The sequence below is a fragment of the Sminthopsis crassicaudata genome, chromosome X (assembly GCF_048593235.1).
Source record: "Sminthopsis crassicaudata isolate SCR6 chromosome X, ASM4859323v1, whole genome shotgun sequence".
Taxonomy (NCBI): Eukaryota; Metazoa; Chordata; class Mammalia; order Dasyuromorphia; family Dasyuridae; genus Sminthopsis; species Sminthopsis crassicaudata.
The window spans coordinates 60621512-60635170 of record NC_133623.1 but is presented as its reverse complement, the minus strand read 5'-3'; the positions used below and the strand labels follow the sequence as shown (position 1 = coordinate 60635170).

Below are 13659 nucleotides of genomic sequence, written 5' to 3'. Positions count from 1 at the left end.
CTCATGAAGCTATTTTGAGGCTTTGCAATCACTGCTTCCCTTTCTTAAATGCTCTCAAATCAACCCTTGGAAATCTTCCTACACTTTCCTCATGATGTCCCATCTCCCAACTTGGGGCATTTTCACTGGCCGTCCTTCTTATCTACCTTCTTATCTCTGTTTTCTGGCTTCCTTCAAGCCTTAGCTAAACTCCTATCTTATTTTCCTGACTCCCCTTACTGCTGAAGCCTTTTGACTTGTCCAGGGTCACACAAATATGTTTGAGGTCATATTTGAACTCGGGTCTTCCTGACTCCAGGCCTCTATTCATTACAGTGCCACCTAGTGGCCAGTGCTTCTTATTTATATAAAGTGAAGTCTCGGATTATTTATTGCTACTTCTTTGCTGCTTTATTTGGGAGAAATAATGGCACAGTGAATAGAGCCTGGAGATAGAAAGACCTCAGACCTTTAATAGATACGTGACCTTGGCCAAATCACTTAATCTCTATTGGCCACAGATTTTTTCATCTATGAAAATGGGAACAACAGGAACTACCCCCAAGGGTTCTTGTGAGATAAAAATTGTAAAGCACCTAGTACAGTACTTGGCACATCGTCGGCATTATATAAATGTTAGCTATTATTAGTAGCTTCATAGGCCTTTGAACTAAAAGGAACTTTAGCAATAATAAGGATTTAGAGCAAAACTTCTTAAACTGTGGGTCCTGACCCCATGTGGGAGGTTGCCAAATTATGATTTATTATCAGTCAATGTTTGTATACCTATTTTATATATCCATATACCAGAGATCACATGAAAATTTCTTGGGCAAAAAAGGGTCGAGAGTCCTGATTCAGAGTACGAAGAACCCTTTGAGGTCATCTGGTTCCTTTGTTTTTCAGAGAAGGACACAGGAGCTCAGAGAAGGAGAGCTGATTTGACCAAAGTCACACAGCTTCCAATTTGACCTCCAACCTCACCACTCAACTGAAACTGCTCTCTCCAAAGAAACCAGTGATTCTGATTTGCCAAATCTGATGTCTTTTCTCAGTCCCGATCCTTCTCAACCTGCTGCAATTGATATTGCTGACAATCCTTACCTCTTGAATACTCTGGCCTTTTGATTTTTCCAGGACACTGCTTGCTCCTGGTTCTCCTCCTACCTCTCTGATAGCTCCTCTTCAGTCTTCCTTTTCTCATTTATCATCCCCCCTAACTATGCCTCTTCCCCAAGGTTCTCTTTTAGACCCCATACTCTTCCTTCTATGCCCTTGGGGACCTCATATGTTCCTATGGTTTAATAATGATTTCTATAGAGCTCACTATTCAACCTCAGTTTCCCTTCAGAAATTTAATCCCACATCATCAATTCCTAAATCGAGCATTCAAATTACATTGCCACACTTATCTCAAGTCCAATATGTTTCAAACCGAACTCATTCTCTTTCCCCCTCCAAACTCACTCCTCTTCCAAACTGCACTATTTCCATCCTTCCAGGCTCCTAACATCAGGGTCATCCTCAACCACAGCCTTGCCCATCCTATAGATACATTTATTATTTAGGATTTTTGTAACTGCCAGCACCATCTTACATTTGTGAATGGAAAATAACAGGTGCTACTTGCTAGCCAATGTGTCTGTGCATTAGAATCCGTCTGCCAACCTCATGGGCCCTCTAATCGCACTCCCTCATTTTACAGAGGAGCAAACTGAGGTTCAGGGAGAAAAAAAGATTTAGCCAAAGTCACACAGAGGATCCCAGTTCTACAGCGTGGATGGGGCTCTCTAGACCATATTCCCATTTGATAGGGGAAGAAACTAAGACCAATTTATTTTATTTTAAGCTGAAATAAGGTCCCTAATATTTTGATACTTTTATATGGCGAGCCTTTCATGTCCTTTTAAGACTCTTTGAAGCAAACCAACTTGGCAGGAGTTTTCATCTCACTCATCCATCACCGATTTCTTATTCCTCTTACATTGTTCATTGCCTTTATAAAATATGTCAAGCGAAACAATGTAAAAGGGGCGACTGATTCTATAAATGTGTTATAAATGTCTCAAGTCAATATTATAAATGTTGCAAGAGGGTGCTCAGATAATTGATGCTATAGTGGCATTTTCACAACATCATGTGGACTTTGCTTAGATTATATTTATAATGCTACTGGGAATCAACTTTGGCTGTGTGTGTGTGTGTGTGTGTGCGTGTGTGTATGTGTGTGTGCTGTCTGTATATCTCTATATTAGCCTAAGGCTGGTACAATATCATTCAATATACATCTGTTGAATGAATGAGGAACAAATGAATCTAAAAGAAATCATCATTTAAAGGGCACCCAGTCTGATCTATCAATATAGGGTAAGGGAGATTAGAAAAACCTACTAATCCCTCTCCAGTTTCCCTAAAGTAGCATATGAGCCTGCTGGTTGATCTCCTACCTCAACTCTCTCCCCTCTCAAGCCCATCTTCCATTAAGATGCTAAAGTAAGCTTCCCAAACCACATCACTGTGCCCCATACTCAATAAACTCTAGCAGTTCCCAGTCATGTCCAAGATGGAATACAAAATTCTCTGTTTCGTTTTTAAAAGCCTACGGAATCTTCCTGCCTTTTCAATCTCCTTCCACTTCCATGGACTTTACCATCTGGTGACATGGCTGTTTTGCGTCCTTTGACCTGCCACTCCATCTCCAGAATCTGGATATTTTCATTGGCGGTCCCCTGTGAGCTCTTCATCAATCCCTCTTGGATTCCCTCAACCGTCAACTAAAACCCCACTTTGTATAGGAAGCCTTACTCAGTCTCTTCAATGCTGGTGCTCTCTCTCTGAGATTACTCGCAATCTGGACAGATCGTTGATGGGCAGAGCTGTTGGCATCTTGTCTCTCCTGTTAGTCTGGGAACTCTGAGGGCAAGGAGGCTTTTTGTCTTTCTTTGCATCCCCAATGCCTGGCCTATAGCTTAACAAATGCTTGCTGATCCGACTTTATGAGTTCCCACTATATTTAACTGTTTTTAATACCAATCTAAGGCTTTATTGGGTAATATACACATCTCATGGATGGACCCGGCCTTGACCTCACTACTAAGCACTCTCCTCAGCTCATTGGTCCTTATTAATCTGGGGAGCCTTGAACTGAGTACCAAACCCCAGGATGATCTGAGCAAGGGAAAAGGAAAGAGACCATCATCTACATTATATCTATCTTCTCCCAGTGAGATCCATACCGGCTCCGAGTACTGGATCTGGAATCAAGAAGACTCATCTTCCTGAATCAATCTGGCTCGAGACACTAGCTGGGTGCCCCAAAGCAAGACACTTAATCCTGTTTGTCTCTGTTTCCTCTTTTGTAAAATGAGCTAAAGCAGGAAATGTCAAACCACTGTAGTATAAAGAAAACCCCAAGTGGGGTGGGTCACAAAGACTGAATAACAGATTTGTATTGAGCTTCTAGCAAACTAGGAAGGGAAGAGAAAGAAGCATTTATATAGCACCTACTGTATGCTAGGGATAACAATAAAGGCAGAAACAGCCCTAACCTCAAGAAATTCACATTCTAATGAACAGACAACATATAGATAGGGAAAGGGAATAAGAATTTATATGACACCTACTGGGTGCCACTTGTCAAGTGCTTTTAAAAAATATTATCTCTTCCACCTGCACCCAGAGAAATGATTTGGGAGATGGAATGGGGAAAAGTGTTTTCATTTTTTTGTTGCTGTTTGCTGGCGTCTTGTTTTCTTTCTCATTTTACCCTTTTGATCTGATTTTTCTTGTGCAGCAAGATAATTGTGGAAATATGTATGGAAGAATTGCATAAGTTTAACCTAGATCGGATTACTCGTTGTCTAGGGGAAGGAGCGGGGAAGAGACTGGAGGGAAAAAAATTGGAACACAAGGTTTTGCAAGGGTCAGTGTTGAAAATTATCTCTGCATCTGTTTTGAAAAGAAAAAAAAAGCTTTAAAACAGTATCTCATTTGATTCTCACCACAACTCTGTGGTGCTATTATTACCCCCCAATTTCTAGTTAAGGAAACTGAGGCACAGTTTAAGTGACTCATTCAGGGTCATATAGCTAGCATGTATCTGAGGCATGGCCCAGGTCTGTCCATTATGCCACCAGGTGCTGTCTAACCATGTTTCTTCCTGGACTTAGGATTTTTTTACTTCTCGAATCCAAATGTAAAACTTTGCTTTTTCCCTGGTGAATTTTATCTTTTTTTTTTTTTTTTTTTTACATTCACCAATTCTTTCCTTTAAACTTTATTTTTTTATTTTCAAAACATATGCAAGGATAATTTTTGAATTTCATCTTCTTTAACACAGTGTGCTAGTCTATGTCAAGATCTCTTGGGATCCCAACTTGTCAAGATCTCTTCGGATCCCAACTTATCATCCACTGCACAAGTTGACCCTGTGTTACCTCCAAAAGGGAGGTGTGCTAGCTCTACCTTTAGGCGAGTCGCTGACAAAAATAGTCAGTTGAGGGGGGGAAGGGGGATGCAGCTAAGTTGCACAATGGGTAGAGCACCAGCCCTGAAGTCAGGAGGACCTGAGTTCAAATCTGGCCTCAGACACTTAACACTTCCTGGATGTGTGACCCTGGGCAAGTCACTTAACCCCAATTGCCTCAGCAAAAAATGAAAATAAAAATTAAAAAAAAAAAAAAGGAAAAAAAAGAAATAGTCAACAGTGCAGATTTCCCAGGGATAGCATCGCACACCTTCCAGGTTCAGTGCAAATCATTAACAACTATTCTTTGAGCCCAATCATTCAAGCAGTTCCAAAACCATCTCTCTGGATTATTGCCTAAACCACATCTCTCCATATCTGCTACCAGAACCTCATGAGAATCTTTATCTAAAGCCCAGGTGAACTGTATTCACCACATTCCCTTGAGCTGCTAGTTAAGCAACTCTGTCAAAGAAGGAAATGAGATTAGCCAAGCATGAACGGTTCTGGATGAAACCCCGCTGGGCTTTTCATAATTACTGCGTTCTTTGCTAGATATTCAGTAACCATCTCTTCGGTTCATTATGGATCATTATCCATTGTAGGATTTTTGCCACCAATATATGTGAAACTCATTGACCTGTAGTTTATCTACTCTGTTCTCTCCCCTTTTCTGAAAACTGGGGCGGTTATTTTCTTCAGGCCCATGGTACCTCTTCCGTCCTCCAGAGTCTTGAAAATATCACTCATAGTGGCTTAGAGAGCACATCCTCCTGTTCTTTTATTCTCTGGTTCTGGTGACCCATCCAGGGTCAGCTAGGGATTCTCTTACTATCTCTTTCCTTATCTTTGGTATCAGTTCCCTCTTAGCCAATTCTGTTCTGGCATTTCTAGCACAAGAGTCATTCTCCTTGGCAGAGAAAACCAGAGCAGAGTGAGAATCAACTAGTTTTGTTCCCTCTCTGTAGTCCCTTATCATCATCGTCCCCATCTACCAACGTTGCTTGGAAATGAAGCTTCGGGCCTCCTAAACCTATTTCGACAACCTTTATACTCGTTCCGTTTACTCACTCACTTCAATCTTCTGTACAAACTTCTTTTAAAAACCAAGTTGGTTAATGAGTCCCACATCCGTCTCTTCAGACAAATGGGACTTGTTCCCCTTTGTATTACTGGAATTTCCTTTAAGAATTTCCCCACCTCTCTGGACTAAATTTCTCTATGAAATTTCCATGGGATCTTGTGTATCTTTCCTACAAATCTTTTGAAGTCTGTTTCCCTGCAGTCTAGGCTATTGTTCAGGCCACGTCCAGCTTTCCTCTCTATTCCCTCTCCCCCGGCTTTTGAATTTCTTTACTTAAGTATACCTTAATATTCCACATTTCCTTACCCACTCTCTGCCTCCCCTTCTCCCCCACTCGTTTCTTCTGAATGAGCTGGTTTAGTAACTCAAGTGAAATGCAAATGAGAGAGAAACTGAGATTGCCATCTTAGCCTACCATCTTAGTGATTTCCATCTCCATTTGCCAAGTGGAGATCTCACAGTGGATGTATGGTAGACATCTTAAACTCGACATGTCTAAAACCCAACTTAATTATAAACCCTCTCCCCTCCTACCTTCTCTTCATGATTGTAAAGGGTAACACCCTTCTTTTAGTTCCTCTGGCTCATAAACTATGAGTCACATGGGATTCGTCACTAGCTCTGATTTCCCATAGCCAATCTCATGCCATCTTGACACTCGCATCTTTATAACGACTCTCGCCTCCGCCCCCTTCTCGCCTCACCTCGGACACTGTCACCACTATGGAGCAGGTCCTCATCACACCATACCTAAACTACTGCACTACCCTGCTGAATGGTCTCCCTGCCTCAGTTCTCTTCCCACTCCAGTCCACCATTCAGCTGTCAAAGTGTCACCCTCCCCCCCACTCCCCCAAACTCCACCGGCTCCTTCTTATTTCCAATATTGAAAGTAAAACTCTCTGTTTGATATTCAAAGCCCTTTATCATGTGGCCCTTTTGTACCTTTTCAGTCATCTCCTCCCTGCCCCCATACTTTGTGATCCAGGGACACTGGCCACCCTGATGGATCTTGCATGTGACATTTCACCTCTGGTCTCTGGGCATTTTCTCTGGCTGTTCCCCAAGCTCATCATTAGAAACCATTCTAAGAAAACACTGCTCAATTCCCCAAGCCAGGGGATGCCAAACTTAACCCAATTAAAGAATATCAATTTCCTGCCATTTTAGTCAGAGTAATACAAACTAGGGCAGTGCAAGGTCCTGAGTTCCTTCTTTATCCACAGAAGTGCGAGAGGGTCATGTGAGAAGAACCCCAGAGGCTGGGGACATCTGTCTATGTCACATTAGCCATACCGGGGATCACAAAAAGGGCCTGGATTTGCTTTGAAAAGGAGGGAGCCATGGGAGAGGAGAGAGGAGGGATTTTTTTTTTTTTTTTAATAAATGAAGGTCATGTCAAAATCAAAGAGAAAAAAAATTAGGTGATTATTAAGGAAAAGGGAGAACAGGGGAGGGAGAGAAAAAGAAAGGAAGGGAAGGAGGAAAGACGAAATGGAGGGAGGAAGGGAGCCATTTTGTAATGAAACATACCTGAAAGTCGTAAGCCGAATAGGGCGGCAGACGGGGCGTACTATGGTAGTAAGTACTGTACGATGCTATCTGAGGCCGCGAGTAGTAAGAGACCCTCGGATGGGCACTTTCCACCGAACAGTTCATTGCCGGAATGGTAGGAGTCTGTTTAAAAAACATCAAACAAACAATCCATAAATTGTCCTTGTGCAGAGTTGAACGGGCTGAGGAATGTTTTGACCATGAAAACAAGGGGCACCGTGATGTTATGGAAAAAACATATGCCTGGCACTGGGGGATCTGGGTGTGAGTCCTGACTCAGCCGCTAGCTTGCTGGGTAACCTTGGGGACCCAGATGGGGAAGGGAAGGCTTGGATTAGATAGTTTGCTGATTTCTGTTTTCACTGTGTCCTGGTTCTGTCTCTGCTGCCGCTTGGCCTCTCTTTGCTTTCTTGTTTTTCCCAGCTCCCCCTTTCCCAGCTATAGTTACAAAAGTCATATCTGAAAGCAAAAATCTTTTCATGAAATCAATCAAAGATGACAAATTTCACTCAAGGAGTCCCTTTTTTCCCTGAATGCCTTCTAGGATATCTCCTCTCCAAACCCTTGCTTTTCCTCTAAGATCAAAGGCTAAGGAAATCCATTAGACTGCAAATGGAAACCAGGGAAGGGTTGCCCATATTCCCATGCTCCTTTGCTGCTGGTTTTTCTCATATGCTATCCCTACTGTCAGGGGGTGCAGTCCTCTGTGCTCCCCACTTCCCTTTTCCACATCCTCCTCTGAACCTTCTTTAGTGCCCTCTCCTTCCTTATTGAGGGGCCCACTACTCCCCACTTGTTTCCTGTTGATAAGGCTCCTAGATCCAGAGCTAGAACAGAGTTCCAAATCCATCTAGTCCAATACCCTCATTTTACAGAAAAGGAAACTGAGGTCCAAGAAGGGGAATGGAGTTACTTGCCCAAGGTATATAGGTATATACTTTTATATGGGTAGTAAGTGTCAAGAGTGGGATTGAAACCTACTTTCTGTAATCCCAGAAGCAGGGTTTTCCCCACTGTACCACAACGATCCTTCCAAAGGGATCTCGAATCATTGGTTCTCACTTAATCTGAGTTCCAGGACTTTTTTAAAAAAAATATTTTGATAGGTGTTATTCAAAATCGTTGGATTTGTCTTCCTCTGCATTTTATTTGATGCTTTTCAAACCATGATTCAGAGAAGGGCTTCCCCCCCCAAATATACAAAATCCCTGCAAAAAACTGCATGACTCACTGGGTGGGGCTCCCCACTGCATTTGCCCAAAGGAATACCGAATGTTTTCATTTTTTTTTAAACCTACCTTGACAGTCATCACTGAGGATCAACTGACATGTTTGTAAAGCACTTAGAGACTTTCCTTCCTTTTCCCCATATTCTGCTTTATCCCTCCCCCAATTCTGCTATGAATAATGGCCATCCCCCATGAATGTTCTTCCCCATCACTTTGGCCTCCTGGCTTCCCCGGCCTTCTTCAACACTCGGCGGGAATCCTACCTTTTGTGCTTTCTCCAATTCCATCTCCAATACCCTCCCCTCCAAGATCACCTTCTCCCTACTCCATATAGCTTTTATATGTACGTAGCTCCTGATGTGTGAGCTTCAAAGTAGAATGGAAACTCCTGGAGGTCAGGGTTTATGTTGTTAACCTTTCTTTGTATCCTCAGGACTTAGCACAGTGGCTGGAACACAGGAAGTACTTAATACATCCCCATAGACTGACATCTAATTGCAGGTACTTCAGGTACCTGAGAGTATATTGTCCTTTATATATAAGGCTGGCCCTGCCACCCATACGTTAAACCGATCACGGCTACCCACTAAGGATAATTCACATCCTTACTAAAGAGAAAATCTGGTATCATCGTAGCGGGAGGACTGACTTGGAATCTGAGTTTCTGGGTTCGAATTTAAGCCTTGTCACTGGTCAGGGCACCAGATGAGATTTGCCTCCAAATCCATACTCCTATGTCTAGAGATGGTCTCTAAGGTTCCTTCTGGCTTCAAAAGCAAGGATCTCCTGATGTGAAGAACTTCTCCCACTAATAGGAGTTATGCAGCTCCTTCTTAATGGAAATACACAGGAATCAATGGACTCTGCATCCTACCTAGACTCCTCCTCTGCTCTCCCCTCTCCTTTACGCTCTCCAGGTCTCCCAAAGGGAACCCCAACCCAAATCTTTCCAAGGATCCTTCACAGGCACGGCCTCAGGTGATTAAAATCTCTTCTATTTTTGCTCCTCTAGAGGTGACAATAAAGCTATTTTTATCCTTTTGGCTTTCCGGAAAATGAAAGGAGAAGGTATTGGGAGGGAGAATAGATGCAGAGCTGGGGTATTCATCTGCTTTAGAAGCAGCAGCAGGTGATGGGCACCCTTTTGCTAACATCCTGCTCAAATATCCCTGGGCCTTGGGGGCACAGAGGGTGTGTCAAAGAAAAGTCTCATTAACCACTCCCTACTGTTCACAGAGAACTGTGATTCCTTTCTCAGAAAACCAAGCCCTTCAGTACCCCAGCTGGGCAGTCTGAGAAGGTGCAGCTCCAGGGAGAGGCATCATTCAAAGTTGATGAGTAAATGACAAATGAGTAAGGCATGTTTGTGTGAGGAGCAGGGCGCCCAATGGCCTGGGGTAGGGGAAGGAGGAAGGCATCCAATGAGGGAAAAAAGGAAAGGGAGGCCAGTTTTCTTTTTGTTTCTTTTTGTTAAAAAAGAAACTCGTCTCTGGAGCAAACCTAGAGGAGAAGGCCTAATGATATCCAAGTGGCCAATGTTTCCAGTTGCTAAAGAATTTTGGAAATGAGGCTATTCCACTGGAAAAAAAATAAAGGCCGGTGTTTATATGATAATTAGTATGCAAGAGAAAGCAGAAACGCTACCCTACCCCCTCCACTTTTCCCTCTAGCATTTAGGACAGGAGACACTGTTTATCTTGTTCTTATGAGAAATATGCTACAATCTCTTGGCAGAGAAGGTGCCAATTTACATTGGTGAAGTGAGTTTCCTCACTTAGGAAATCATAGATCTGATATCCCTCTCTCTCCCTTGTTATGGGCCAGAACTCTGTACTTAAAACAAGGATTCTTATAAAGTGCTAATTAAGTGGAATTGATGAGACACTGGTTATCTAGTTTAGACTGCTGATTGATTTAATCTTACAACAAATAATGGTTTCCTAGTGATATAATGATTGGTTTATACTCAAAATAGAGCATATAAAGCTGCGACAAATTCAGCCAGAGCCAGAGATAGACTCAGAAGGGCCACACAGACTTGGAGACAAGGAGAGGTGGATTCATTCACTCCATCTCATACCACCGTGGTGGCAGGCCAGTCCTACTTAGCTTCTCCACTGAAACAAAGACTCCAGAAGGCCCTTAAGAAAGCTAACCCGGGCCCCAGGCAAGAGAACTAGATTGTGAAGGAGAAAAAGACTTTGGACTTTAACACCTGGCTATTCTTGTGGTGATTAATCTGCTGAAAAGAAGGCTGCTCCAAGACCTCCAGAAAACCAAACATTATTAGAACCTTACATTCTGGCGCCCAACCTGGGGCTAAGGACTTACATCTATGACCCACATCTGTGACCCAGAAATTAGGGTGAGTACAAAAACAGACAAGAAGGAAACTTTGTTAAGGGCTAAAGTAGTGTTTCAGCTAAAATGGGACAAATGTTTAGAAAGGAGCCTTTTCTACCTCAAGGAAAATGTGTCAAAAGCTTAGTTAAACTCATTAAAAACCAAGGTTTGATTGTAACTTGGATGCAGATCATTGAACTCTTTAAAATATTAAAATTCACATCTCCTTGGCTCTCTAAGGAAAAAGAATTAGATCCAGATGAGTGGAAATTAGTAGGAGAGCAACTATATGAATATTTCAATGATAATGGCCCTGATTCAAATCCTAAAGAAACCCTCTATACATATAACTTAATACAACTGGCTTTAAGGAATGGAGGAATAGTTAAGAGAATGAACAAATGAAAAGCTATTATTAAAAGTTATTAAATGCTTCCTAAGTATATAGGAAAAAATTATCCTAAGTGCTAGAAATAAAGAGAGAGTCCCTCGCTCGGAACTTATGTTTAAAGAGAGAAAGGCAATATACATTCAAGTGCTTAAGCTTTCTTAAGACATGGAAGTATCAAAGCATCCTAAGGGACAGACAGGAGATAGCACCAACATCAGCCCATTATTTCCCTGTCTCCCCTTTATACTCTCATAGAGACATTCCAGGCTGACTAGTAACCCAATTCTGAAGCCAGGATTCTTTAGATGATACCGGGCAGCATCCATCCATCTCTCTCTCTGTGTCTGTTTCTTTTTTTCCCTCTCCATCCCTTTGTGCTTGTCTCTCTCCCCTCCCACTGTTTCTGTCTTTCCCTCCCATCTCTGTCTCTGTCTCCCTCTCTCCTTCCACTCAGAACATTACCTACCCAAAGCAGATTTAGCTGATTTCCAAACTTTGGGTTTCACCCTCTCCCCTACCACAAGCAGGATGTTTTGTGCCCCAGGACCCCCCTTCTCTCCTTACCATATCTTTAAAGCTTCCAAGGATGGCCGCAGTGATGATTCCCAAGAAGAGTCCCACTATATTCAAGATGGTGGCCGACCACAGCAGGTGGTAGAGATGGATGATATCCTGGCAGCTGCTGACATCAATGTATTCATAATAGCCTCCAGAGATCTCCACACGGCTGGATGGGGAAAGGAGGAGGACATACACACATACACACATCAGTTTCCCAAGAGTACCCTAGGGTGTCTTATAGGCATGGGATCAAATGGCCCAATGGATAAAAAGCACAGAGGGATGTCCTGGAAATAAAAGCATTTTGGAAAGAAGACACTATCCATCCAAGGTATGGTTGTATCATGAGAGGCAGTATGGGGTAGTAGATGGAGAGCTAGCGTTAGAGTGAGAGAAATCCGGGTTCAAGGCCAACTTCTAACCCTTGCTAGCTAAGAGACCCTAGGCAAGGCACCTCCCTTCTTCTCCCTCAATTGCTTCATCTAACAAATGACTTACAACTGCGAGATGTGTCTAACTTGTCCAAAGGCCAAGAGCTAGAGTAGATGCTCTCGCGAGGTCCTTTCTGGCTCTTAGATCTCTCGTCGAGTCTACAAACCCAAGCTGTTGGGCCCTGTCTGTCTAGGCAAGGCCAAATTAGCTGAGAGTTTAAGCACGAAAATGAATGATGACATTGGCAGCCCATGGTCCTTTGCATGAAAAGCAGCATGGCGGAGCAGAGAGGGACCCGGTGCGGGAGACTAGAAGACCTGCATTCGAACCCCCAATCAGTCACTAGCTGTATGACACTGGGCAAGCCACTTACCCTCTCCAGGTCTCAGTTTCCTCATCTGCAAAATGAGGGGGTTAGAATAGATGATGTCTAAGGGTTTCTTCTAGCTCTAAAGTTTATGAGTCTATGAACCTAAATGCTATATACTAAGATGAATATCGCATATAGGTCCTCCTTTAAGACAAATCCAACTCGATAATCCAGTCATGTAGGATACACTTACTCTGTTTACTCAAGGAAGCTTATGGTCCCTTTAACTAGTAAGTTTCCCTAGCACATATGCTTCAAGAGACCAAAATGTGACAAACATTTTTCCAGTAACATAGCTACTTCATAAACTGAAAGACACTCGTCTGTGGGGCTCAGGTGAAACCCATCGAGAGATGGGCTCAGTGACGAAAGAGGTGAGGGTGGATGCATGGGGAGGGAGGCAGTGGAGTCTGAGGGCCCGAGTTTAAATCCTGCCTCTGCTGCTTACTACTTGTATGACCTTGGACAAATCCCTTTTTACCCCCTGTGCCTCAGTTTCCTCTTCTGTAAAATGAGGGAGTTGAACTATATAATTACTAAGATCCCTTCCAGCTCCAAATACTATGCTCCTCCTAGTTTGGTTTGTTTGTTTTGTACTTGCATCCTCCAGACCTAGCACAATGAGTCAAACATAGTAGTAGCTGAATTAATGCTTAATTAATAATTAACAAATGACTAATAATTAATCAATGAATGAATCCGGAGTGAATCTGATAATTCCAGTTCCTGATGCAGAGACATCAGTTTCTAAACCCAGCCTTTCTTTGTGCAGCTCGGTGTGCCTATGGCCTACTTACTTGAGTGTGCTGGTGCTTGGTATTGCTAACAGAGGTAACCATATTTCCATCCTTAAGTATGGAGTACTTCCGGAGCAGCCAGCACAATGGCTCGGTGCTACAGGGGGAACCAAAGAGCCAAGAAGGTAGCAGGGGCTTCCTCTTTAGAGGAGGTGGGACTAATACACATACAACAATTGGAGAGCAAGGAATGGTACCTGGAATCAAATGGGGCGCTACGGACTGGGATACAGTGGAAAGGACGCTGGATTGGAGAGCCACTTACTCATTTGGGGTCTTACTTTTCCTATATGGAAAATGAGGGAGATGGACTAGATCATAGTTGTCAAACACTCAGTCTGGGGCTGGATGGTCCCAGTGCTGCCTGAAGCAGGTTAAAATGTAACTGGGCAATATTGAACAAAATAAATAAAAAGAGAATAAGACATAGATGATGTTGATTTGTGGTTTTCTA

The 13659-nt window shown here is 42.9% G+C and overlaps 1 protein-coding gene across 2 annotated transcripts in view; it reads right to left on the bottom strand.

Annotated features, from left to right (window-relative positions):
* TMEM255A (transmembrane protein 255A) overlaps window positions 1–13659 on the bottom strand; it is a 95128-nt gene that overhangs the window by 15221 nt on the left and 66248 nt on the right. For both annotated transcript variants that reach the window (XM_074278083.1, XM_074278082.1), the window contains 2 exons: window positions 11610–11772; window positions 7062–7205 (listed from right to left, as the gene is read on the bottom strand). In XM_074278083.1, the coding sequence (XP_074134184.1) occupies window positions 7062–7205; window positions 11610–11772 (307 nt within the window). The remainder of the gene's footprint in view (window positions 1–7061; window positions 7206–11609; window positions 11773–13659) is intronic.